Genomic DNA, 26,350 nt, shown 5'->3' on the forward strand with positions numbered 1-26,350 from the left:
TATCATCTAGTTATTATTAGTATTTATTTATATCATCATCTAGTTAATATTAGTATTTATTTCTATTATCATCTAGTTATTATTAGTATTTATTTCTATTATCATCTAGTTATTATTAGTATTTATTTCTATTATCATCTAGTTACTATTAGTATTTATTTCTATTATCATCTAGTTACTTTTAGTATTTATTTATTTTATCATCTAGTTATTATTAGTATTTATTTCTATTATCATCTAGTTACTATTAGTATTTATTTATATTATCATCTAGTTACTATTAGTATTTATTTATTTTATCATCTAGTTATTATTAGTATTTATTTATATTATCATCTAGTTACTATTAGTATTTATTTATTTTATCATCTAGTTATTATTAGTATTTATTTCTATTATCATCTAGTTATTATTAGTATTTATTTCTATTATCATCTAGTTACTATTAGTATTTATTTATTTTATCATCTAGTTATTATTAGTATTTATTTCTATTATCATCTAGTTACTATTACTATTTATTTATATTATCATCTAGTTATTATTAGTATTTATTTCTATTATCATCTAGTTACTATTAGTATTTATTTATACTATCATCCAGTTATTATTAGTATTTATTTATATTATCATCTAGTTACTATTAGTATTTATTTCTATTATCATCTAGTTACTTTTAGTATTTATTTATTTTATCATCTAGTTATTATTAGTGTTTATTTCTATTATCATCTAGTTACTATTAGTATTTATTTCCATTTTAAAAAAATGCTTTGAATGTATCATATATTTTTGCATAAAAAGTGAACATAATTTGGAGTACAAATATATATATATATTTTCTCCCAAAATAGACAGAAAAATACATTTAGTAAGCAAAGTGACTTTATTGGTGCATATTATTTCCAGGGCCAAATAAAATAAAGCGGCGGGCCACATCCGGCCCCCAGGGGCCTTGACTCTGACACCCACGTGACGTTTGGACGCACTTAACCCAACAATTAAGAGATATTCCCGTCCTCGTTACACGCACACGAGAAATATCCTTTAATTGTAAGGTCACGTGGGTCCTTTCCCCCTCCCTCCCCCTCCCCCCCCGCCGCGTCGTGACGAGAAGAGTGGACGACCATCCATCCCGACGTCCGTCCGTCCGTCACGCGGGAACGTGCGTGCGTGCGCGCGCGTGTCTTGGACTTCTCCCTCCTCTGCTGCAACTTCTGCAAAAAGTAAACATTCCACGCGTGTTCCCCCCCCCCTCTCCCCCCTTTTTCCTGCACGGCACGCCCGGTCACGGTTAGTACGATCATTGCCGGTGGGTGCTTTTTTTTTTTTTTTTTATAGTTGTTGTTGTCCTCACGTGTCATCCTCATCATCATCATCATCAGCATCATCATCATCATCACGTCGCGCGTCCTCCTCCATCACCTCGCGCGGTCTTTCCCGCGTGGGCTCGCCGGCACACGAGCGGCATCGGCGGCGTCGCTCTCGGTACTCGCTGCAGTCACGTGACCCGTAACTGCTTTTTGGTCATCTGCGGGGAGCGCGCTCCTCCTCCTCCTCCTCCTCCTCCTCCTAGTCCTCCTCCTCCTCCTCCTCCTCATCCTCCAGCATCTTCCTCCTCTGCCGGTGGAGGGCGGGAGTCTCTCACGTCCTTCCTCTCGCTCCTGCATCCTCATCCTCCTCATCCTCCCAAAGTCTAATCCTCTCTGGAGCGCCTTTTTTTTTTTTAAATTTCCACGGACTATCCAACTCGTCTTCCCTCTTGGAGTGGGAGCGTGTGTGTGTGTGTGTGTGTGTGTGTGTGTGTGCGCGCGCAGGGGGGTGGTGGGTTCCTCCAGTCGGACCACTTGGACTATACCGGACCCGGGACTGGACCTTCTTTCCCCCCCCCCCCCAACCCCCCGTGTTGGCGTGGATGTGGCGCCGCTGCTGCATGATCTCGCCATGGAGCTGCTGCTGGTGTGCGTCTCGCTGTGGGTGTTGCAGTGCAAGCCGGCTGAGGCGGACTCCATCATACACATCGGTAAGCGCAAACATTTCAATAATAATTCCAAAAAAAACAACAACACACACGCACACACACAAAAAAAAGCATTTTGTGCCATTTTTTTTTTTTTTTGCTGTTCGAGTCTCCGGCGTGGAAAAGTTCTTCCCTGCGTCTTTTTTGAGCGAAGTGGTCCGCGAGGCGTCTTTTACGCAGCCGGCAAGCCTCAACTTCCACCGGGACGTGACCGCAATGTCAATGGAGTAGCGCGGCCATGAGAGGAGGAGGACGTCCGTGGACTTTTTGCACATAGAGAACCTCTTTGTGCATTCACACACCCCCACCCCACCTCCCCTCCCAAATAATCAGCGGTGCCCTTAAACCGCGTCCTGTATCATAGACTTGTATTTCTATTCCTATATGGATGCGGTGCTGCAACAGTGTGTCCAGCAGCAGGTGCTCCGTCATCATCTTAGTGCAGCACCGGGACTCCATCCAAGTCCTCCATGTGGGCTGACAGCAGATATATTCAGCAGATATATTCAGCAGATATATTCAGCAGATATATTCTCCCTTTGCCCGGAAAGCTCGCAGGCATGCGCTGATTTATATAGCAAGTCCCTGACAGGCAGGGTGGAGTGTGCATGGAGGGCTTATTCTGCTACCGGTATACCAACATGTATTTGGATTCTTCCCCATACTTTCCTAAATAAAAGGGCACCGCAAAAAAATGTCATTATTGTCTTTATACAAAAAAAAAATGTTAGTGTACATGAAACAAATGTTTATTATTGTCATTTACTCCTAATTAGTCTGCTGACGTATGCAGTAACATATTGTGTCATTTATACGCCTATTATTTTGTACACATTATGAGGGACAAACTGTAAAAAATGGATTATTGATCCACTTGTTCATTTACAGTTAATATCTGCTTATTTAACATGTTCTATCTACACTTCTGTTAAAATGTAATAATCACTTATTTTTCTCTTCTTTGATACTTGACATTAGTTGTGGATGATACCACACATTTAGGTATGGATCCGATACCAAGTAGTTACAGGATCATACATTGGTCAGGGACGTATTTACTGACTTTATAAACATCATATGCATTGTTTTTAAAGATTTTGTTACCATAAAAAATATCGATGTAATCCTAGTACGGGGGTCGGCAACCCGCGGCTCTAGAGCCGCATACGGCTCTTTAGCGCCGCCCTAGTGGCTCTCTGGAGATTTTTCAAAAATGTATGAAGAATGGAAAAGCAAGTCTCTGACAGGCAGGGTGGAGTGTGCATGGAGGGCTTATTCTGCTACCGGTATACCAACATGTATTTGGATTCTTCCCCATACTTTCCTAAATAAAAGGGCACCGCAAAAAAATGTCATTATTGTCTTTATACAAAAAAAAATGTTAGTGTACATGAAACAAATGTTTATTATTGTCATTTACTCCTAATTAGTCTGCTGACGTATGCAGTAACATATTGTGTCATTTATACACCTATTATTTTGTACACATTATGAGGGACAAACTGTAAAAAAATGGATTATTGATCCACTTGTTCATTTACAGTTAATATCTGCTTATCTACACTTCTGTTCAAATGTAATAATCACTTATTTTTCTCTTCTTTGATACTTGACATTAGTTGTGGATGATACCACACATTTAGGTATGGATCCGATACCAAGTAGTTACAGGATCATACATTGGTCAGGGACGTATTTACTGACTTTATAAACATCACATGCATTGTTTTTAAAGATTTTGTTACCATAAAAAATATCGATGTAATCCTAGTACGGGGGTCGGCAACCCGCGGCTCTAGAGCCGCATGCGGCTCTTTAGCGCCGCCCTAGTGGCTCTCTGGAGATTTTTCAAAAATGTATGAAGAATGGAAAAGCAAGTCTCTGACAGGCAGGGTGGAGTGTGCATGGAGGGCTTATTCTGCTACCGGTATACCAACATGTATTTGGATTCTTCCCCATACTTTCCTAAATAAAAGGGCACCACAAAAAAATGTCATTATTGTCTTTATACAAAAAAAAATGTTAGTGTACATGAAACAAATGTTTATTATTGTCATTTACTCCTAATTAGTCTGCTGACGTATGCAGTAACATATTGTGTCATTTATACACCTATTATTTTGTACACATTATGAGGGACAAACTGTAAAAAAATGGATTATTGATCCACTTGTTCATTTACAGTTAATATCTGCTTATTTAACATGTTCTATCTACACTTCTGTTCAAATGTAATAATCACTTATTTTTCTCTCCTTTGATACTTGACATTAGTTGTGGATGATACCACACATTTAGGTATGGATCCGATACCAAGTAGTTACAGGATCATACATTGGTCAGGGACGTATTTACTGACTTTATAAACATCATATGCATTGTTTTTAAAGATTTTGTTACCATAAAAAATATCGATGTAATCCTAGTACGGGGGTCGGCAACCCGCGGCTCTAGAGCCGCATGCGGCTCTTTAGCGCCGCCCTAGTGGCTCTCTGGAGATTTTTCAAAAATGTATGAAGAATGGAAAAGCAAGTCTCTGACAGGCAGGGTGGAGTGTGCATGGAGGGCTTATTCTGCTACCGGTATACCAACATGTATTTGGATTCTTCTCCATACTTTCCTAAATAAAAGGGCCCCGCAAAAAAATGTCATTATTGTCTTTATACAAAAAAAAATGTTAGTGTGCATGAAACAAATGTTTATTATTGTCATTTACTCCTAATTAGTCTGCTGACGTATGCAGTAACATATTGTGTCATTTATACACCTATTATTTTGTACACATTATGAGGGACAAACTGTAAAAAAATGGATTATTGATCCAATTGTTCATTTACAGTTAATATCTGCTTATTTACCATGTTCTATCTACACTTCTGTTAAAATGTAATAATCACTTATTCTTCTCTTCTTTGATACTTGACATTAGTTGTGGATGATACCACACATTTAGGTATGGATCCGATACCAAGTAGTTACAGGATCATACATTGGTCAGGGACGTATTTACTGACTTTATAAACATCATATGCATTGTTTTTAAAGATTTCGTTACCATAAAAAATATCGATGTAATCCTAGTACGGGGGTCGGCAACCCGCGGCTCTAGATGCGGCTCTTTAGCGCCGCCCTAGTGGCTCTCTGGAGATTTTTCAAAAATGTATGAAGAATGGAAAAGCAAGTCTCTGACAGGCAGGGTGGAGTGTGCATGGAGGGCTTATTCTGCTACCGGTATACCAACATGTATTTGGATTCTTCCCCATACTTTCCTAAATAAAAGGGCACCACAAAAAAATGTCATTATTGTCTTTATACAAAAAAAAATGTTAGTGTACATGAAACAAATGTTTATTATTGTCATTTACTCCTAATTTGTCTGCTGACGTATGCAGTAACATATTGTGTCATTTATACACCTATTATTTTGTACACATTATGAGGGACAAACTGTAAAAAAATGGATTATTGATCCACTTGTTCATTTACAGTTAATATCTGCTTATTTAACATGTTCTATCTACACTTCTGTTCAAATGTAATAATCACTTATTTTTCTCTTCTTTGATACTTGACATTAGTTGTGGATGATACCACACATTTAGGGATGGATCCGATACCAAGTAGTTACAGGATCATACATTGGTCAGGGACGTATTTACTGACTTTATAAACATCATATGCATTGTTTTTAAAGATTTTGTTACCATAAAAAATATCGATGTAATCCTAGTACGGGGGTCGGCAACCCGCGGCTCTAGAGCCGCATGCGGCTCTTTAGCGCCGCCCTAGTGGCTCTCTGGAGATTTTTCAAAAATGTATGAAGAATGGAAAAGCAAGTCTCTGACAGGCAGGGTGGAGTGTGCATGGAGGGCTTATTCTGCTACCGGTATACCAACATGTATTTGGATTCTTCCCCATACTTTCCTAAATAAAAGGGCACCACAAAAAAATGTCATTATTGTCTTTATACCAAAAAAAATGTTAGTGTACATGAAACAAATGTTTATTATTGTCATTTACTCCTAATTAGTCTGCTGACGTATGCAGTAACATATTGTGTCATTTATACGCCTATTATTTTGTACACATTATGAGGGACAAACTGTAAAAAATGGATTATTGATCCACTTGTTCATTTACAGTTAATATCTGCTTATTTAACATGTTCTATCTACACTTCTGTTAAAATGTAATAATCACTTATTTTTCTCTTCTTTGATACTTGACATTAGTTGTGGATGATACCACACATTTAGGTATGGATCCGATACCAAGTAGTTACAGGATCATACATTGGTCAGGGACGTATTTACTGACTTTATAAACATCATATGCATTGTTTTTAAAGATTTTGTTACCATAAAAAATATCGATGTAATCCTAGTACGGGGGTCGGCAACCCGCGGCTCTAGAGCCGCATACGGCTCTTTAGCGCCGCCCTAGTGGCTCTCTGGAGATTTTTCAAAAATGTATGAAGAATGGAAAAGCAAGTCTCTGACAGGCAGGGTGGAGTGTGCATGGAGGGCTTATTCTGCTACCGGTATACCAACATGTATTTGGATTCTTCCCCATACTTTCCTAAATAAAAGGGCACCGCAAAAAAATGTCATTATTGTCTTTATACAAAAAAAAATGTTAGTGTACATGAAACAAATGTTTATTATTGTCATTTACTCCTAATTAGTCTGCTGACGTATGCAGTAACATATTGTGTCATTTATACACCTATTATTTTGTACACATTATGAGGGACAAACTGTAAAAAAATGGATTATTGATCCACTTGTTCATTTACAGTTAATATCTGCTTATCTACACTTCTGTTCAAATGTAATAATCACTTATTTTTCTCTTCTTTGATACTTGACATTAGTTGTGGATGATACCACACATTTAGGTATGGATCCGATACCAAGTAGTTACAGGATCATACATTGGTCAGGGACGTATTTACTGACTTTATAAACATCACATGCATTGTTTTTAAAGATTTTGTTACCATAAAAAATATCGATGTAATCCTAGTACGGGGGTCGGCAACCCGCGGCTCTAGAGCCGCATGCGGCTCTTTAGCGCCGCCCTAGTGGCTCTCTGGAGATTTTTCAAAAATGTATGAAGAATGGAAAAGCAAGTCTCTGACAGGCAGGGTGGAGTGTGCATGGAGGGCTTATTCTGCTACCGGTATACCAACATGTATTTGGATTCTTCCCCATACTTTCCTAAATAAAAGGGCACCACAAAAAAATGTCATTATTGTCTTTATACAAAAAAAAATGTTAGTGTACATGAAACAAATGTTTATTATTGTCATTTACTCCTAATTAGTCTGCTGACGTATGCAGTAACATATTGTGTCATTTATACACCTATTATTTTGTACACATTATGAGGGACAAACTGTAAAAAAATGGATTATTGATCCACTTGTTCATTTACAGTTAATATCTGCTTATTTAACATGTTCTATCTACACTTCTGTTAAAATGTAATAATCACTTATTTTTCTCTTCTTTGATACTTGACATTAGTTGTGGATGATACCACACATTTAGGGATGGATCCGATACCAAGTAGTTACAGGATCATACATTGGTCAGGGACGTATTTACTGACTTTATAAACATCATATGCATTGTTTTTAAAGATTTTGTTACCATAAAAAATATCGATGTAATCCTAGTACGGGGGTCGGCAACCCGCGGCTCTAGAGCCGCATGCGGCTCTTTAGCGCCGCCCTAGTGGCTCTCTGGAGATTTTTCAAAAATGTATGAAGAATGGAAAAGCAAGTCTCTGACAGGCAGGGTGGAGTGTGCATGGAGGGCTTATTCTGCTACCGGTATACCAACATGTATTTGGATTCTTCTCCATACTTTCCTAAATAAAAGGGCCCCGCAAAAAAATGTCATTATTGTCTTTATACAAAAAAAAATGTTAGTGTGCATGAAACAAATGTTTATTATTGTCATTTACTCCTAATTAGTCTGCTGACGTATGCAGTAACATATTGTGTCATTTATACACCTATTATTTTGTACACATTATGAGGGACAAACTGTAAAAAAATGGATTATTGATCCAATTGTTCATTTACAGTTAATATCTGCTTATTTACCATGTTCTATCTACACTTCTGTTAAAATGTAATAATCACTTATTCTTCTCTTCTTTGATACTTGACATTAGTTGTGGATGATACCACACATTTAGGTATGGATCCGATACCAAGTAGTTACAGGATCATACATTGGTCAGGGACGTATTTACTGACTTTATAAACATCATATGCATTGTTTTTAAAGATTTCGTTACCATAAAAAATATCGATGTAATCCTAGTACGGGGGTCGGCAACCCGCGGCTCTAGATGCGGCTCTTTAGCGCCGCCCTAGTGGCTCTCTGGAGATTTTTCAAAAATGTATGAAGAATGGAAAAGCAAGTCTCTGACAGGCAGGGTGGAGTGTGCATGGAGGGCTTATTCTGCTACCGGTATACCAACATGTATTTGGATTCTTCCCCATACTTTCCTAAATAAAAGGGCACCACAAAAAAATGTCATTATTGTCTTTATACAAAAAAAAATGTTAGTGTACATGAAACAAATGTTTATTATTGTCATTTACTCCTAATTTGTCTGCTGACGTATGCAGTAACATATTGTGTCATTTATACACCTATTATTTTGTACACATTATGAGGGACAAACTGTAAAAAAATGGATTATTGATCCACTTGTTCATTTACAGTTAATATCTGCTTATTTAACATGTTCTATCTACACTTCTGTTCAAATGTAATAATCACTTATTTTTCTCTTCTTTGATACTTGACATTAGTTGTGGATGATACCACACATTTAGGGATGGATCCGATACCAAGTAGTTACAGGATCATACATTGGTCAGGGACGTATTTACTGACTTTATAAACATCATATGCATTGTTTTTAAAGATTTTGTTACCATAAAAAATATCGATGTAATCCTAGTACGGGGGTCGGCAACCCGCGGCTCTAGAGCCGCATGCGGCTCTTTAGCGCCGCCCTAGTGGCTCTCTGGAGATTTTTCAAAAATGTATGAAGAATGGAAAAGCAAGTCTCTGACAGGCAGGGTGGAGTGTGCATGGAGGGCTTATTCTGCTACCGGTATACCAACATGTATTTGGATTCTTCCCCATACTTTCCTAAATAAAAGGGCACCGCAAAAAAATGTCATTATTGTCTTTATACAAAAAAAAATGTTAGTGTACATGAAACAAATGTTTATTATTGTCTTTTACTCCTAATTAGTCTGCTGACGTATGCAGTAACATATTGTGTCATTTATACACCTATTATTTTGTACACATTATGAGGGACAAACTGTAAAAAAATGGATTATTGATCCACTTGTTCATTTACAGTTAATATCTGCTTATTTAACATGTTCTATCTACACTTCTGTTCAAATGTAATAATCACTTATTTTTCTCTTCTTTGATACTTGACATTAGTTGTGGATGATACCACACATTTAGGTATGGATCCGATACCAAGTAGTTACAGGATCATACATTGGTCAGGGACGTATTTACTGACTTTATAAACATCATATGCATTGTTTTTAAAGATTTTGTTACCATAAAAAATATCGATGTAATCCTAGTACGGGGGTCGGCAACCCGCGGCTCTAGAGCCGCCCTAGTGGCTCTTTGGAGATTTTTCAAAAATGTATGAAGAATGGAAAAAGATGAGGGGAAAAAAATTATATTTCTTTGTTTTAGTATGGTTTCTGTATGAGGACAAACATGACACACACCTCCCTAATTGTTGTAAAGCACACTGTTTATATTAAACATGCTTCACTGATTCGAGTATTTGGCGAGCGCCGTTTTGTCCTACTTATTTTGGCGGTCCTTGAACTCACCGTATAGTTTGTTTGCATGTATAACTTTCTCCGACTTTCTAGGACGTGTTTTATGCCACTTTTTCTGTCTCATTTTGTCCACCACACTTTTAAGGTTGTGCGTGAGTGCACAAAGGTGAGTTTTGTTGATGTTATTGACTTGTGTGGAGTGCTAATCAGACATATTTGGTCACTGCATGACTGCAAGCTAATCGATGCTAACATGCTATTTAGGCTAGCGATATGTACATATTGCATCATTATGCCTCATTTGTAGCTATATTTGAGCTCATTTAGTTTCCTTTAAGTCCTCTTAATTACATTTATATCTCATGACACATGTAATATGGCTTTTAATTTTTTGCGGCTCCAGACAGATTTGTTTTTGTATTTTTGGTCCAATATGGCTCTTTCAACATTTTGGGTTGCCGACCCCTGTCCTAGTATTATCGACTAGATACCCTCTTGTACTTGGTATCATTACAGTGGATAGTGGTTAGAGTGTCCGCCCTGAGATCGGTAGGTTGGAGTTCAAATCCCAGCCGAGTCATACCAAAGACTATAAAAATGGGACCCATAACCTCCCTGCTTGGCACTCAGCAACAAAGGGTTGGAGTTGGGGGTTAAATCACCAAAATGATTCCCGGGCGCGGCGCCGCTGCTGCCCACTGCTCCCCTTTAGAGTGGCCGCCCTGAGATCGGTAGGTTGGAGTTCAAATCCTAGCCGAGTCATACCAAAGACTATAAAAATGGGACCCATAACCTCCCTGCTTGGCACTCAGCAACAAAGGGTTGGAGTTGGGGGTTAAATCACCAAAATGATTCCCGGGCGCGGCGCCGCTGCTGCCCACTGCTCCCCAAGGGGATGGGACAAATGCAGAGGACAAATTTCACCACATCTAGTGTGTGTGTGACAATCATTGGTACTTTAATCTTAATCTTAAAATGTCAGGTGTAGATCCACCCATGGCGTTTGTTTACATTGTGACGCCGGTGAGCTATTGTGTCCTCCTACGGTGTGTAGTGAAGCATGTTTAGCTATTCCTCCTCCTCCAGTGATAACGCTACTTGTAAGAAGCTTACTTTATTTGTCGCCATGGAGACCAGGATTAGTGATTTAGAAGTAGCTAAAACACTGTGGATGGATGTTAGCCGCTAGCTAGCTAACTAGCTAGCCATGTCTTAAAGCACCTCTTCCTGAGGGTGTTTGGAGCGGTGTGGCTCGGTTGGTAGAGTGGCCGTGCCAGCAACTTGAGGGTTCCGGGTTCGATCTCCGCTTCTGCCAACCTCGTCACTGCCGTTGTGTCCTTGGGCAAGACACTTTACCCACCTGCTCCCAATGCCACCCGCACTGGTTTAAACATGTAACTTAGATATTGGGTTTCACTATGTAAAGCGCTTTGAGTCACTAGAGAAAAGCGCTATATAAATACAATTCACACTACACTTCACTGTTTCAGAGTTTGTCGCTGATCTAGTGACACATGCAGATAATATAATTATAATGGGGGATCACATCTTTATCTTGACTTTTTACACCAAAATGCGTCCATTCTCCCTTTTCTGTCTACACACTGTGTCTGCTTGTAAGTACTCTGTGTGTGTGTGTGCGCTAGGGATGATGTTTGATAAGAAATTATCGAGTTCGAGCCTATTGTCGAATCCTCTTATCGAACCGATTCCTTATCGATTCTCTTATCGAGTCCAGATAGGTTGTTGTATATGGAAAAAAAACACAATATTTGGTTGAACAAAAGCTCACTTTTATTATATAAGAAAATGTTTTGATCTAATAAATAAATACATATTGACTGTTACCCCCCCAAAAAAATTAAATAAAATATATAAATATTGACTGTTGCTACCCAAAGTATATTAAGTGGGATTTTTCATAAAAACAAATATATACAGTAACACAAAAACAACCTGTCTCTGTGATCACTATAGGTGTATAAATAATACTATAGTGTTAAATAAAATCAGTCCCTTGGGCACAAAACTGAAAATAATACAGCTCTCCAAAAAGTGCACTTGTGCTGCTATTTGACATAACTGTTTGTTATGATGCTTTGACATTTTTGCACTTTATTTCTTTATTGAAAGAAAATTCTATGAAGAGAAAAGTTGTTTGCAAATGTGGTTACAATGCTAAAAAATGAAAAGTTAAAGCTAAAAAAAGAAATACACTTTATTGAGTTAACATGATTTATTTATAGGGGGAAAGATGTTATGAGCTAGGGAATATAACAACTACACTACCCAGCATGCAACGGGAGTGACGAGCATGCGCGGTAGCCCCGAAAAGTGTTGTTGCATATCGTCACCCGGCAGCTAAGAATGAGGTTATTATGAGCACGCTGTGAAAGTAAACGTCAAGAACTCAGCCAACACGCCTCGTCTGCATTATTTATAATTAGACAGACAACACATATACAGTGTGATTTTGTAACGTTTACAAGGAAAGAAAAGCAAAAGTTAAAAAAGGGAGATATGTTGTATATATATGTATGTGCTGCGGTTGCTTTAAGAACGTTGCGACAGCTGCCGTAAAGGAGGTGCGTTGCTAGCCTGGTTGCTATGTTTCCGCTTGGTCGTAAAAGTGTTCTTCATGTGTTTGCTCAAATCTCTCAGTAAAGTTATTCATTGGATTATACCTTTTTGTTTTGAACTTTATTACACATTGGAGCGCTTTTTCCCGTCCATTTTTTTTCCTGCTTTCGCTATCTGCGCCTAATGACTGAGCTACGTGACGTCATTTCTTGCGATGTCCCACGGAGCGTTTCTGGTCGGGACGGGATTCGTTCCGAGGGATTCGAATAAAGAACCAACTCTTTTTCTTTACTATAGTGGTCTCGATAACGGGTACCGGTTCTCAAAAAGGGATTCGAGTCCGAGGACTCGGTTCTTTTCTTTTCGAACAACCGGGAAAACCGGTTCAGAGTATCATCCCTAGTGTAAAACCAGCAATTTCACCACGTGACGACGCGCCGTCATGCCTGTTAAAAAAATAAAAAAAATAAAATAAAATATATATATATATATATATATATATATATATATATATATATATATATATATATATATATATATATATATATATATATATATATATATATATATATATATATATATATATATATGGGGAATCGGTACTTTTCAAACAGGGTATAGTACCGTTTTTGATTCATTAGTACCGTGATACTATCAATCAATGTTCAATCAATGTTTATTTATATAGCCCTAAATCACAAGTGTCTCAAAGGGCTGTACAAGCCACAACGACATCCTCGGTACAGAGCCCACATACGGGCAAGGAAAAACTCACCCCAGTGGGACGTCGGTGAATGACTATGAGAAACCTTGGAGAGGACCGCATATGTGGGTAACCCCCCCCCTCTAGGGGAGACCGAAAGCAACGGATGTCAAGTGGGTCTGACATAACATTGTGAAAGTCCAGTCCACAGTGGATCCAACACATCAGCGGGAGTCCAGTCCACAGCGGGGCCAACAGGAAACCATCCCGAGCGGAGACGGGTCAGCAGCGCAGAGATGTCCCCAACCGATGCACAGGCTAGTGGTCCACCCGGGGTCCCGGCTCTGGACAGCCAGCACTTCATCCATGGCCACCGGACCTATGCGACTCCCCCTCGCAAGGGACAGGGGAGAAGAGGAGAGAAGAAAAGAAACGGCAGATCAACTGGTCTAAAAAAGGGGGGGTCTATTTAAAGGCTAGATTATACAAATGAGTTTTAAGATGGGACTTAAATGCTTCTACTGAGGTAGCATCTCTAACTGTTACCGGGAGGGCATTCCAGAGTACTGGAGCCCGAATAGAAAACGCTCTATAGCCCGCAGACTTTTTTTTGGCTCTGGGAATCACTAATAAGCCGGAGTTCTTTGAACGCAGATTTCTTGTCGGGACATATGGTACAATACAATCGGCGAGATAGGCTGGAGCTAAACCGTGTAATATTTTATACGTAAGTAGTAAAACCTTAAAGTCGCATCTTAAGTGCACAGGAAGCCAGTGCAAGTGAGCCAGTATAGGCGTAATATGATCAAACTTTCTTGTTTTTGTCAAAAGTCTAGCAGCCGCATTTTGTACCAACTGTAATCTTTTAATGCTAGACATAGGGAGGCCCGAAAATAATACGTTACAGTAATCGAGACGAGACGTAACGAACGCATGAATAATGATCTCAGCGTCGCTAGTGGACAAGATGGAACGAATTTTAGCGATATTACGGAGATGAAAGAAGGCCGTTTTAGTAACACTCTTAATGTGTGACTCAAACGAGAGAGTTGGGTCGAAGATAATACCCAGATTCTTTACCGAGTCTCCTTGTTTAATTGTTTGGTTGTCAAATGTTAAGGTGGTATTATTAAATAGATGTTGGTGTCTAGCAGGACCGATAATCAGCATTTCCGTTTTCTTAGCGTTGAGTTGCAAAAAGTTAGCGGACATCCATTGTTTAATTTCATTAAGACACGCCTCCAGCTGACTACAGTCCGGCGTGTTGGTCAGCTTTAGGGGCATGTAGAGTTGAGTGTCATCAGCATAACAGTGAAAGCTAACACCGTACTTGCGTATGATGTCACCCAGCGGCAGCATGTAAATACTAAAGACAGAAAGTACTATACTAGTACTGGTATACCGTACAACCCTAGTAGGGATGATAGGGGTGTGTGGCGCGCACACACACACACACACACACACACACACACACACACACACACACACACACACACACACACACACACACACACACACACACACACACACACACACACACACACACACGCGACCCTCTATAACAGGGGTGTCAAACGTACGGCCCGAGGGCCGGATCAGGCCCGTGAACAGGTTTTATCCGGCCCGCGGGATGAGTTTGGTAAGTATAAAAATCAGTCGAAATTTTTGAATGAAAGAAACAGCAGTTCTAAATGTGTCCACTAGATGTCGCAATAGCAATTCTTTGTACCTTTGTAGATGATGCTACATATGTAAAACAATAAAAATAAACCACATGAAGTTAGTGCACCAGTCGAGGAAAATGAGCAAACTACATAAATAACATCCTGTAATTTGATTTTGATATTACTTTTTTATCTTGATAGATTGAAAATTAACACCAATGAGTTGACTGATGATAATTATCACATCATTTATTCAGAAAGTATAAATAACGACGAATAAAGATAGAATACTATTAACCGCAACATGTAAGTCTAAAAAAAAACCCAACAACATTATGATTTGTACATTTTCAGAATGTGCTTGCTCTATTTTCAAACAAAAAAAAACAATCTGAAGTTGTCTTTATTTTTAAGTCATCGTGCCGTGATTTTACCAGTCCGGCCCACTTGGGAGTAGATTTTCCTCCATGTGGCCCCCCATCTAAAATGAGTTTGACACCCCTGCTCTATAACGTACATTTAATTCCCTTATAGACTTAGTGTTGCCATGACGTCGCACATCTGAAGTTCTTGTTTTGAACCTCACAGGTGCCATATTCGAGGAGAACGCGGTGAGGGATGACGAAATATTCCAACTCGCCATTTCGGACCTGGCCCTCAACGACGACATCCTGCAGAGCGAGAAGATCACCCACTCTGTCAAACTGATCGAGCCCAATAACCCCTTCCAGGCCGTGCAGGAAGGTAGGAGCTGCTAATTGTTGTTGTTGTTGTTGGTGGGCACTGGGTGTGTGTCGCACCCCTTTACCTGGAGGGAAGGAAGGAGGTTTTGAAGTCAGAGACGCAGTCAGGAAGGGCGGCGGAAAGGAGTAGTTTCTCTGAAATGAGTGAGGTGCTACAACTGCAGGACAGAAGGAAGGGGGGTTGCATTGAAGGAAGTTGGAGCAAATGGATGCATGGATGTTGAAATGAAAGGAATCAGGAGGGAAAAGAAACCAGAAGGCCAGGGTATTTAGGAAAAAACTAAAACAGGACAAATTGAAGGCAGCGTTGAAGGAAAAAAGGAAGAAAAGCCAACAGGAAGGACTGTAGTGGTCGGAAAACAGAACATTACTCGGAAGGAAAGCAGGTAGGAAGAAAGTGGAATGTCAGGAAGGCAGACAAGATGTTTTTAGGGAACAAAAACAGGACAAATTGAAGGCAGCGTTGAAGGAAGGGAGGAACGCCAACAGGAAGGACTGTAGTGTTCAGAAGACATAATATTACTAAGAAAGCAGGTGGGAAGGAAGTGGGGTGTCAGGAAGGCAGACAAGATGTTTTTAGGGAACAAAAACAGGACAAATTGAAGGCGGCGTTGAAGGAAGGGAGGAACGCCAACAGGAAGGATTGTAGTGTTCAGAAGACATAATATTACTAAGAAAGCAGGTGGGAAGGAAGTGGGGTGTCAGGAAGGCAGACAAGATGTTTTTAGGGAACAAAAACAGGACAAATTGAAGGCAGCGTTGAAGGAAGGGAGGAATGCCAACAGGAAGGATTGTAGTGTTCAGAAGACATAATATTACTAAGAAAGCAGGTGGGAAGGAAGTGGGGTGTCAGGAAGGCAGACAAGATGTTTTTAGGGAACAAAAACAGGACAAATTGAAGGCAGCGTTGAAGGAAGGGAGGAACGCCAACAGGAAGGATTGTAGTGTTCAGAAGACATAATATTACTAAGAAAGCAGATGGGAAGGAAGTGGGGTGTCAGGAAGGCAGACAAGATGTTTTTAGGGAACAAAAACAGGACAAATTGAAGGCGGCGTTGAAGGAAGGAAGGAACGCCAACAGGAAGGATTGTAGTGTTCAGAAGACATAATATTACTAAGAAAGCAGGTGGGAAGGAAGTGGGGTGTCAGGAAGGCAGACAAGATGTTTTTAGGGAACAAAAACAGGACAAATTGAAGGCGGCGTTGAAGGAAGGAAGGAACGCCAACAGGAAGGATTGTAGTGTTCAGAAGACATAATATTACTAAGAAAGCAGGTGGGAAGGAAGTGGGGTGTCAGGAAGGCAGACAAGATGTTTTTAGGGAACAAAAACAGGACAATTTGAAGGCAGCGTTGAAGGAAGGAAGGAACGCCAATAGGATGGATTGTAGTGTTCAGAAGACATAATATTACTAAGAAAGCAGGTGGGGAGGAAGTGGGGTGTCAGGAAGGCAGACAAGATGTTTTTAGGGAACAAAAACAGGACAAATTGAAGGCAGCGTTGAAGGAAGGGAGGAACGCCAACAGGAAGGATTGTAGTGTTCAGAAGACATAATATTACTAAGAAAGCAGATGGGAAGGAAGTGGGGTGTCCGGAAGGCAGACAAGATGTTTTTAGGGAACAAAAACAGGACAAATTGAAGGCAGCGTTGAAGGAAGGAAGGAACGCCAATAGGATGGATTGTAGTGTTCAGAAGACATAATATTACTAAGAAAGCAGGTGGGGAGGAAGTGGGGTGTCATGAAGGCAGACAAGATGTTTTTAGGGAACAAAAACAGGACAAATTGAAGGCAGCGTTGAAGGAAGGGAGGAACGCCAACAGGAAGGATTGTAGTGTTCAGAAGACATAATATTACTAAGAAAGCAGATGGGAAGGAAGTGGGGTGTCAGGAAGGCAGACAAGATGTTTTTAGGGAACAAAAACAGGACAAATTGAAGGCAGCATTGAAGGAAGGAAGGAACGCCAATAGGATGGATTGTAGTGTTCAGAAGACATAATATTACTAAGAAAGCAGGTGGGAAGGAAGTGGGGTGTCAGGAAGGCAGACAAGATGTTTTTATGGAACAAAAACAGGACAAATTGAAGGCAGCGTTGAAGGAAGGGAGGAACGCCAACAGGAAGGATTGTAGTGTTCAGAAGACATAATATTACTAAGAAAGCAGGTGGGAAGGAAGTGGGGTGTCAGGAAGGCAGACAAGATGTTTTTAGGGAACAAAAACAGGACAAATTGAAGGCAGCCTTGAAGGAAGGAAGGAACGCCAATAGGATGGATTGTAGTGTTCAGAAGACATAATATTACAAAGAAAGCAGGTGGGGAGGAAGTGGGGTGTCAGGAAGGCAGACAAGATGTTTTTAGGGAACAAAAACAGGACAAATTGAAGGCAGCGTTGAAGGAAGGGAGGAACGCCAACAGGAAGGATTGTAGTGTTCAGAAGACATAATATTACTAAGAAAGCAGATGGGAAGGAAGTGGGGTGTCAGGAAGGCAGACAAGATGTTTTTAGGGAACAAAAACAGGACAAATTGAAGGCAGCGTTGAAGGAAGGAAGGAACGCCAATAGGATGGATTGTAGTGTTCAGAAGACATAATATTACTAAGAAAGCAGATGGGAAGGAAGTGGGGTGTCAGGACGGCAGACATGATGTTTTTAGGGAACAAAAACAAGACACATTGAAGGTAAGAAGGAAGGAAAGCCAACAGGAAGGACTGTAGTGTTCAGAAGACAGAACATTACTAGGAAGGAAAGCAGGTAGGAAGGAAGTGGGATGTCAGGAAGGCAGACAAGGTGTTTTAGGGAATCAAAACAGGACACATGGAAGGAAGGAAGGAAAGCCAACAGGAAGGACTTAGTGGTCTGAAGACAGAACATTACTAGGAATGAAAGCAGGTAGGAAGGAAGTGGGATGTCAGGAAGGCAGAAAATATGTTTTTAGGGAACAAAACAGGACAAATTGAAGGAAGGAAGGAATAAGGAAAGCCATCAGGAAAGACTGTGGTGGTCAGAAGACAGAATACTAGGAAGGAAAGCAGGTGGGAAGGAAGTGGGATGTCAGGAAGGCAGACGAGATGTTTTCGGAAACAAACACAGGACAAATTGAAGGAAGTAAGGAAAGAAAGCCAACAGGCAGGACTGTGGTGGGCAGAAGACAGAATACTAGGAAGGAAAGCAGGTGGAAAGGAAGTGGGGTGTCAGGAAGGCAGACAAAATGTTTTTAGGGAACAAAAACAAGACACATTGAAGGAAGGAAGGAAAGCCAACATGAAGGACAGTAGTGGCCAGAAGACAGAATATTACTAGGAAGGAAAGCAGGTAGGAAGGAAGTGGGATGTCAGGAAGGCAGAAAATATGTTTTTAGGGAACAAAAACAGGACAAATTGAAGGAAGGAAGGTATAAGGAAAGCCAACCGGAAGGACTGTAGTGGTCAGAAGACAGAATATTACTAGGAAGGAAAGCAGGTGGGAAGGAAGTGGGATGTCAGGAAGGCAGACGAGATGTTTTCGGAAACAAACACAGGACAAATTGAAGGAAGTAAGGAAAGAAAGCCAACAGGCAGGACTGTGGTGGGCAGAAGACAGAATATTACTAGGAAGGAAAGCAGGTGGGAAGGAAGTGGGATGTCAGGAAGGCAGACAAAATGTTGTAGGGAACAAAAACAGGACAAATTGAAGGAAGGAAGGTAGGAAGGAGAAACAACAGGAATGACAGTAGTGGTCAGAAGACAGAATATTACTAGGAAGGAAAGCAGGTGGGAAGGAAGTGGGATGTCAGGAAGGCAGACAAGGTGTTTTACGGGACAAAAACAGGACAAGTTGAAGGATAATTTGTGAAAATAAGGACGATTGAAAGCCAAGAATGAAGGAACTGAAGGATGGGAAAGAAGAGTGACAGAAGTAGGAAGGAAGGAGGATGCAAGGAAGGAATGGAGAGGGGGAAAGAAAGATGAACAAAACAATATGAAGGAAGGAAGGAAGGAAGGAAGGAAGGAAGGAAGGAAGGAAGGAAGGACGTGAAGAACGGTAGGGAGAAGGAAGGCGGGTGTGATTAAAGAAGGAAGGAACAGGGGGTGAAGGAACGCAGGAAGGCAGTAAACATGACGGTTGTAAGATGGGAGGATGAGAAGAAGGAGGGTGATGGAGGGATGGAGAGATGGAGAGATGGAGAGATGGAGAGATGGAAAGATGGAGAGATGGAGAGATGGAGAGATGGAGAGATGAGAGATGGAGAGATGGAGAGATGAGAGATGGAGAGATGGAAAGATGGAGAGATGGTGAGATGGAGAGATGGAGAGAAGGAGAGATGGAGAGATGGAGAGATGGAGAGATGAGAGATGGAGAGATGGAGAGATGAGAGATGGAGAGATGGAGAGATGGAGAGATGGAGAGATGGTGTGTGGCTTGAATGAATGAAAGATGGAAGGAAGGAGAGCAGACGTTGCTGTCAGAGATGCTGAGGTGTCTTCTGCCAACTCACAGCTAGGTGGCAGCAGAGAGTCAGGTGGACACATTTCACACATGAAGAAGACGTATGAGAACATTTCACACATGAAGAAGACGCATGAGAACATTTCACACATGAAGAAGACGCATGAGAACATTTCACACATGAAGAAGACGTATGAGAACATTTCACACATGAAGAAGACGCATGAGAACATTTCACACATGAAGAAGACGCATGAGAACATTTCACACATGAAGAAGACGTATGACAACATTTCACACATGAAGAAGACGCATGAGAACATTTCACACATGAAGAAGACGTATGAGAACATTTCACACATGAAGAAGACGTAGGAGAACATTTCACTCATGAAGAAGACGTGTGAGAACATTTCACACATGAAGAAGACGTAGGAGAACATTTCACACATGAAAAAGACGTGTGAGAACATTTCACACATGAAGAAGACGTATGAGAACATTTCACACATGAAGAAGACGTATGAGAACATTTCACACATGAAGAAGACGTATTAGAACATTTCACACATGAAGAAGACGTAGGAGAACATTTCACACATGAAGAAGACGTATGAGAACATTTCACACATGAAGAAGACGTATAAGAACATTTCACACATGAAGAAGACGTATGAGAACATTTCACACATGAAGAAGACGCATGAGAACATTTCACACATGAAGAAGACGCATGAGAACATTTCACACATGAAGAAGACGCATGAGAACATTTCACACATGAAGAAGACGTATGAGAATATTTCACATATGAAGAAGACGTAGGAGAACATTTCACTCATGAAGAAGATGTGTGAGAACATTTCACACATGAAAAAGACGTAGGAGAACATTTCACACATGAAAAAGACGTAGGAGAACATTTCACTCATGAAGAAGACGTATGAGAACATTTCACACATGAAGAAGACGTATGAGAACATTTCACACATGAAGAAGACGCATGAGAACATTTCACACATGAAGAAGACGTATGAGAACATTTCACACATGAAGAAGACGTATGAGAACATTTCACACATGAAGAAGACGCATGAGAACATTTCACACATGAAGAAGACGCATGAGAACATTTCACACATGAAGAAGACGTAGGAGAACATTTCACACATGAAGAAGACGTATGAGAACATTTCACACATGAAGAAGACGTATGAGAACATTTCACACATGAAGACGTATGAGAACATTTCACACATGAAGAAGACGTATGAGAACATTTCACACATGAAGAAGACGTATGACAACATTTCACACATGAAGAAGACGCATGAGAACATTTCACACATGAATAAGACGCATGAGAACATTTCACACATGAAGAAGACGTATGAGAACATTTCACACATGAAGAAGACCTAGGAGAACATTTCACTCATGAAGAAGACGTGTGAGAACATTTCACACATGAAGAAGACGTAGGAGAACATTTCACACATGAAAAAGACGTGTGAGAACATTTCACACATGAAGAAGACGTATGAGAACATTTCACACATGAAGAAGACGTATGAGAACATTTCACACATGAAGAAGACGTATGAGAACATTTCACACATGAAGAAGACGTAGGAGAACATTTCACACATGAAGAAGACGTATGAGAACATTTCACACATGAAGAAGACGTATAAGAACATTTCACACATGAAGAAGACGTATGAGAACATTTCACACATGAAGAAGACGCATGAGAACATTTCACACATGAAGAAGACGTATGAGAACATTTCACACATGAAGAAGACGTATGAGAACATTTCACACATGAAGAAGACGCATGAGAACATTTCACACATGAAGAAGACGCATGAGAACATTTCACACATGAAGAAGACGCATGAGAACATTTCACACATGAAGAAGACGTAGGAGAACATTTCACACATGAAGAAGACGTATGAGAACATTTCACACATGAAGAAGACGTATGAGAACATTTCACACATGAAGACGTAGGAGAACATTTCACTCATGAAGAAGACGTATGAGAACATTTCACACATGAAGAAGACGTATGAGAACATTTCACACATGAAGAAGACGCATGAGAACATTTCACACATGAATAAGACGCATGAGAACATTTCACACATGAAGAAGACGTATGAGAACATTTCACACATGAAGAAGACGTAGGAGAACATTTCACACATGAAAAAGACGTGTGAGAACATTTCACACATGAAGAAGACGTATGAAAACATTTCACACATGAAGAAGACGTATGCGAACATTTCACACATGAAGAAGACGTATGAGAACATTTCACACATGAAGAAGACATATGAGAACATTTCACACATGAAGAAGACGTATGAGAACAATTCACACATGAAGAAGACGTAGGAGAACATTTCACTCATGAAGAAGACGTATGAGAACATTTCACACATGAAGAAGACGTATGAGAACATTTCACACATGAAGAAGACGCATGAGAACATTTCACACATGAAGAAGACGCATGAGAACATTTCACACATGAAGAAGACGCATGAGAACATTTCACACATGAAGAAGACGTAGGAGAACATTTCACTCATGAAGAAGACGTATGAGAACATTTCACACATGAAGAAGACGTATGAGAACATTTCACACATGAAGAAGACGTATGAGAACATTTCACACATGAATAAGACGTATGAGAACATTTCACTCATGAATAAGACGTATGAGAACATTTCACACATGAAGAAGACGTATGAGAACATTTCACACATGAAGAAGACGTATGAGAACATTTCACACATGAAGAAGACGTATGAGAACATTTCACACATGAAGAAGACGTAGGAGAACATTTCACTCATGAAGAAGATGTATGAGAACATTTCACACATGAAGAAGACGTATGAGAACATTTCACACATGAAGAAGACGTAGGAGAACATTTCACACATGAAAAAGACGTATGAGAACATTTCACACATGAATTAGACGTATGAGAACATTTCACACATGAAGAAGACGTATGAGAACATTTCACACATGAAGAAGACGCATGAGAACATTTCACACATGAAGAAGACGTATGAGAACATTTCACACATGAATAAGACGTATGAGAACATTTCACACATGAATAAGACATATGAGAACATTTCACACATGAAGAAGACGTATGACAACATTTCACACATGAATAAGACGTATGAGAACATTTCACACATGAAGAAGACGTATGAGAACATTTCACACATGAATAAGACGTATGAGAACATTTCACACATGAAGAAGACGTAGGAGAACATTTCACTCATGAAGAAGACGTATGAGAACATTTCACACATGAAGAAGACGTATGAGAACATTTCACACATGAAGAAGACGCATGAGAACATTTCACACATGAAGAAGACGTAGGAGAACATTTCACTCATGAAGAAGACGTATGAGAACATTTCACACATGAAGAAGACGTATGAGAACATTTCACACATGAAGAAGACGCATGAGAACATTTCACACATGAAGAAGACGTATGAGAACATTTCACACATGAAGAAGACGTATGAGAACATTTCACACATGAAGAAGACGTATGAGAACATTTCACACATGAAGAAGACGTATGAGAACATTTCACACATGAAGAAGACGTATGAGAACATTTCACACATGAAGAAGACGTAGGAGAACATTTCACTCATGAAGAAGACGTATGAGAACATTTCACACATGAAGAAGACGTATGAGAACATTTCACACATGAAGAAGACGTAGGAGAACATTTCACACATGAAAAAGACGTAGGAGAACATTTCACACATGAATAAGACGTATGAGAACATTTCACACATGAAGAAGACGTATGAGAACATTTCACACATGAAGAAGACGCATGAGAACATTTCACACATGAAGAAGACGTATGAGAACATTTCACACATGAATAAGACGTATGAGAACATTTCACACATGAATAATACATATGGGAACATTTCACACATGAAGAAGACGTATGAGAACATTTCACACATGAATAAGACGTATGAGAACATTTCACACATGAAGAAGACGTATGAGAACATTTCACACATGAAGAAGACGCATGAGAACATTTCACACATGAATAAGACGTATGAGAACATTTCACACATGAATAAGACATATGAGAACATTTCACACATGAAGAAGACGTATGAGAACATTTCACACATGAATAAGACGTATGAGAACATTTCACACATGAAGAAGACGTATGAGAACATTTCACACATGAAGAAGACGCATGAGAACATTTCACACATGAAGAAGACGTATGAGAACATTTCACACATGAAGAAGACGTATGATAGTTTGTTTACGTGTGCTGTGAATGATAACGTTGCTTATAAACTCTCAGTCTAAATGAGTCATTAAAGCTCCAATGGCTGCCAGGGGACCTTCAAAGTCTGCCACTACAGTTTGTCCTTTTTACAGACCTCCGTTGCTCATTGCTATTCATGCTTGTTGCCTCCATTCAGTGTGTCTATCACACCACCTTTGCTGTCACACCACCTTTGCTGTGGCACCACCTTTCTGCTGCACCACCAGGCCACCTGGAGTGGAGAGAAAAGTGGCGGTGGTGAACCGTCTTTGTTTCTCTGAGGACGTCCGCTTTGCTGCAGTTGCAGAAATAACAACAGGAGTAAAAAGTGTCTTTCTTCCCGGGTGAGCGCGCCTATAAGCCCTTCAGCAAGGCACCACACCCCCCTCAAACATGGTGGCCTACGAGCCCTTCAGCAAGGCACCACACCCCCTCAAACATGGTGGCCTACGAGCCCTTCAGCAAGGCACCACACCCCCCTCAAACATGGTGGCCTACGAGCCCTACAGCAAGGCACCACACCCCCCTCAAACATGGTGGCCTATAAGCCCTTCAGCAAGGCACCACACCCCCCTCAAACATGGTGGCCTACGAGCCCTTCAGCAAGGCACCACACCCCCCTCAAACATGGTGGCCTACGAGCCCTACAGCAAGGCACCACACCCCCCTCAAACATGGTGGCCTATAAGCCCTTCAGCAAGGCACCACACCCCCCTCAAACATGGTGGCCTATAAGCCCTTCAGCAAGGCACCACACCCCCCTCAAACATTGTGGCCTATGAGCCCTGCAGCAAGGCACCACACGCCCCTCAAACATGGTGGCCTACGAGCCCTTCAGCAAGGCACCACACCCCCCTCAAACATGGTGGCCTATGAGCCCTGCAGCAAGGCACCACACCCCCCTCAAACATGGTGGCCTTCGAGCCCTGCAGCAAGGCACCACACCCCCCTCAAACATGGTGGCCTATGAGCCCTGCAGCAAGGCACCACACCCCCCTCAAACATGGTGGCCTTCGAGCCCTGCAGCAAGGCACCACACCCCCCTCAAACATGGTGGCCTTCGAGCCCTGCAGCAAGGCACCACACCCCCCTCAAACATGGTGGCCTACGAGCCCTTCAGCAAGGCACCACACCCCCCTCAAACATGGTGGACAGGCTGTGCAGAGAAGACACGGCCATGTCAATATGTTGCTCTTCCAGCACGTTAGGCCCAAAACCAGATGGTATTTCTTTAATCTGTGGAACGCTCTCCCTGACCACCTGAGGGCACCACAGACTGTGGATGCTTTGACAAAAAAAGGCTTAAAAACCCTTTTTTAAAATTTTTATTTTTTTATATATATGTGTGCTAGTTCTAGCTATTAGGCTGTTCTAGTTTTTTTTTTTTTACTATTTATTTTAATTGTTGGGGGCAGCTATTTGTGGTTTTAGCGTTATTATTATTTTTTTGTTTTGTTTTGTTTTTTAACCTCACTTTGAGGTTGTTTTCTCAATGTATAGTGCCTTTACAAATAAAATCTGTTATTATTATTATTGCTATTATTATTAAATCCTACTAAAATCTGCATCTGTCACGTAAGTCCTGGCATCACCGAGCAAAGACCTCCACCAAGGCTCAGGATGCTGAGGCGTTCCTGGTGTGTTCATTGAATACCAACTTCCTGGTGCAGACTACATTTGCTTTTGGGAAATAATGGACGTCTTACAGCACTGAGGGCCGCACACTTAAAAATCAAACCATTTTTGATATTTTTTATTTTAAAAAACCAATACAATATATGTATACAAAAATATACATTTAGGCTTGCACCCAGGCTTGATCCTGGGGACACAAAGGGTTTTGTTCAAAAAAATATTAAACATTTTTTCATTATTTAGTATTATTTTTATTATAATTCAAGTTTTAACATTATATCTGTCAACATAACGCTTTTAAAGATTGAAGTTGTATGCTCTTTTCGTCAAAGAAAACCCAGTTTTTTTATGGAAAAA

At 40.4% G+C, this 26,350-nt stretch overlaps 2 protein-coding genes across 2 annotated transcripts in view; one reads left to right on the forward strand and one right to left on the reverse strand.

The window, feature by feature from the left end:
• Window positions 1-26,350, reverse strand: part of LOC133657656 (glutamate receptor ionotropic, delta-1-like) — a 1,080,304-nt gene that overhangs the window by 543,371 nt on the left and 510,583 nt on the right. The window lies entirely within an intron of this gene.
• Window positions 1,701-15,742, forward strand: LOC133656938 (glutamate receptor ionotropic, delta-1-like). The gene is made up of 2 exons (XM_062057818.1): window positions 1,701-2,023; window positions 15,405-15,742. Exons 1-2 carry the CDS (start codon window positions 1,945-1,947, stop codon window positions 15,572-15,574), a joined length of 249 nt encoding a protein of 82 aa, XP_061913802.1. The 5' UTR covers window positions 1,701-1,944; the 3' UTR covers window positions 15,575-15,742.

The sequence above is a fragment of the Entelurus aequoreus genome, linkage group LG09 (genome assembly GCF_033978785.1).
Source record: "Entelurus aequoreus isolate RoL-2023_Sb linkage group LG09, RoL_Eaeq_v1.1, whole genome shotgun sequence".
Classification (NCBI taxonomy): Eukaryota; Metazoa; Chordata; class Actinopteri; order Syngnathiformes; family Syngnathidae; genus Entelurus; species Entelurus aequoreus.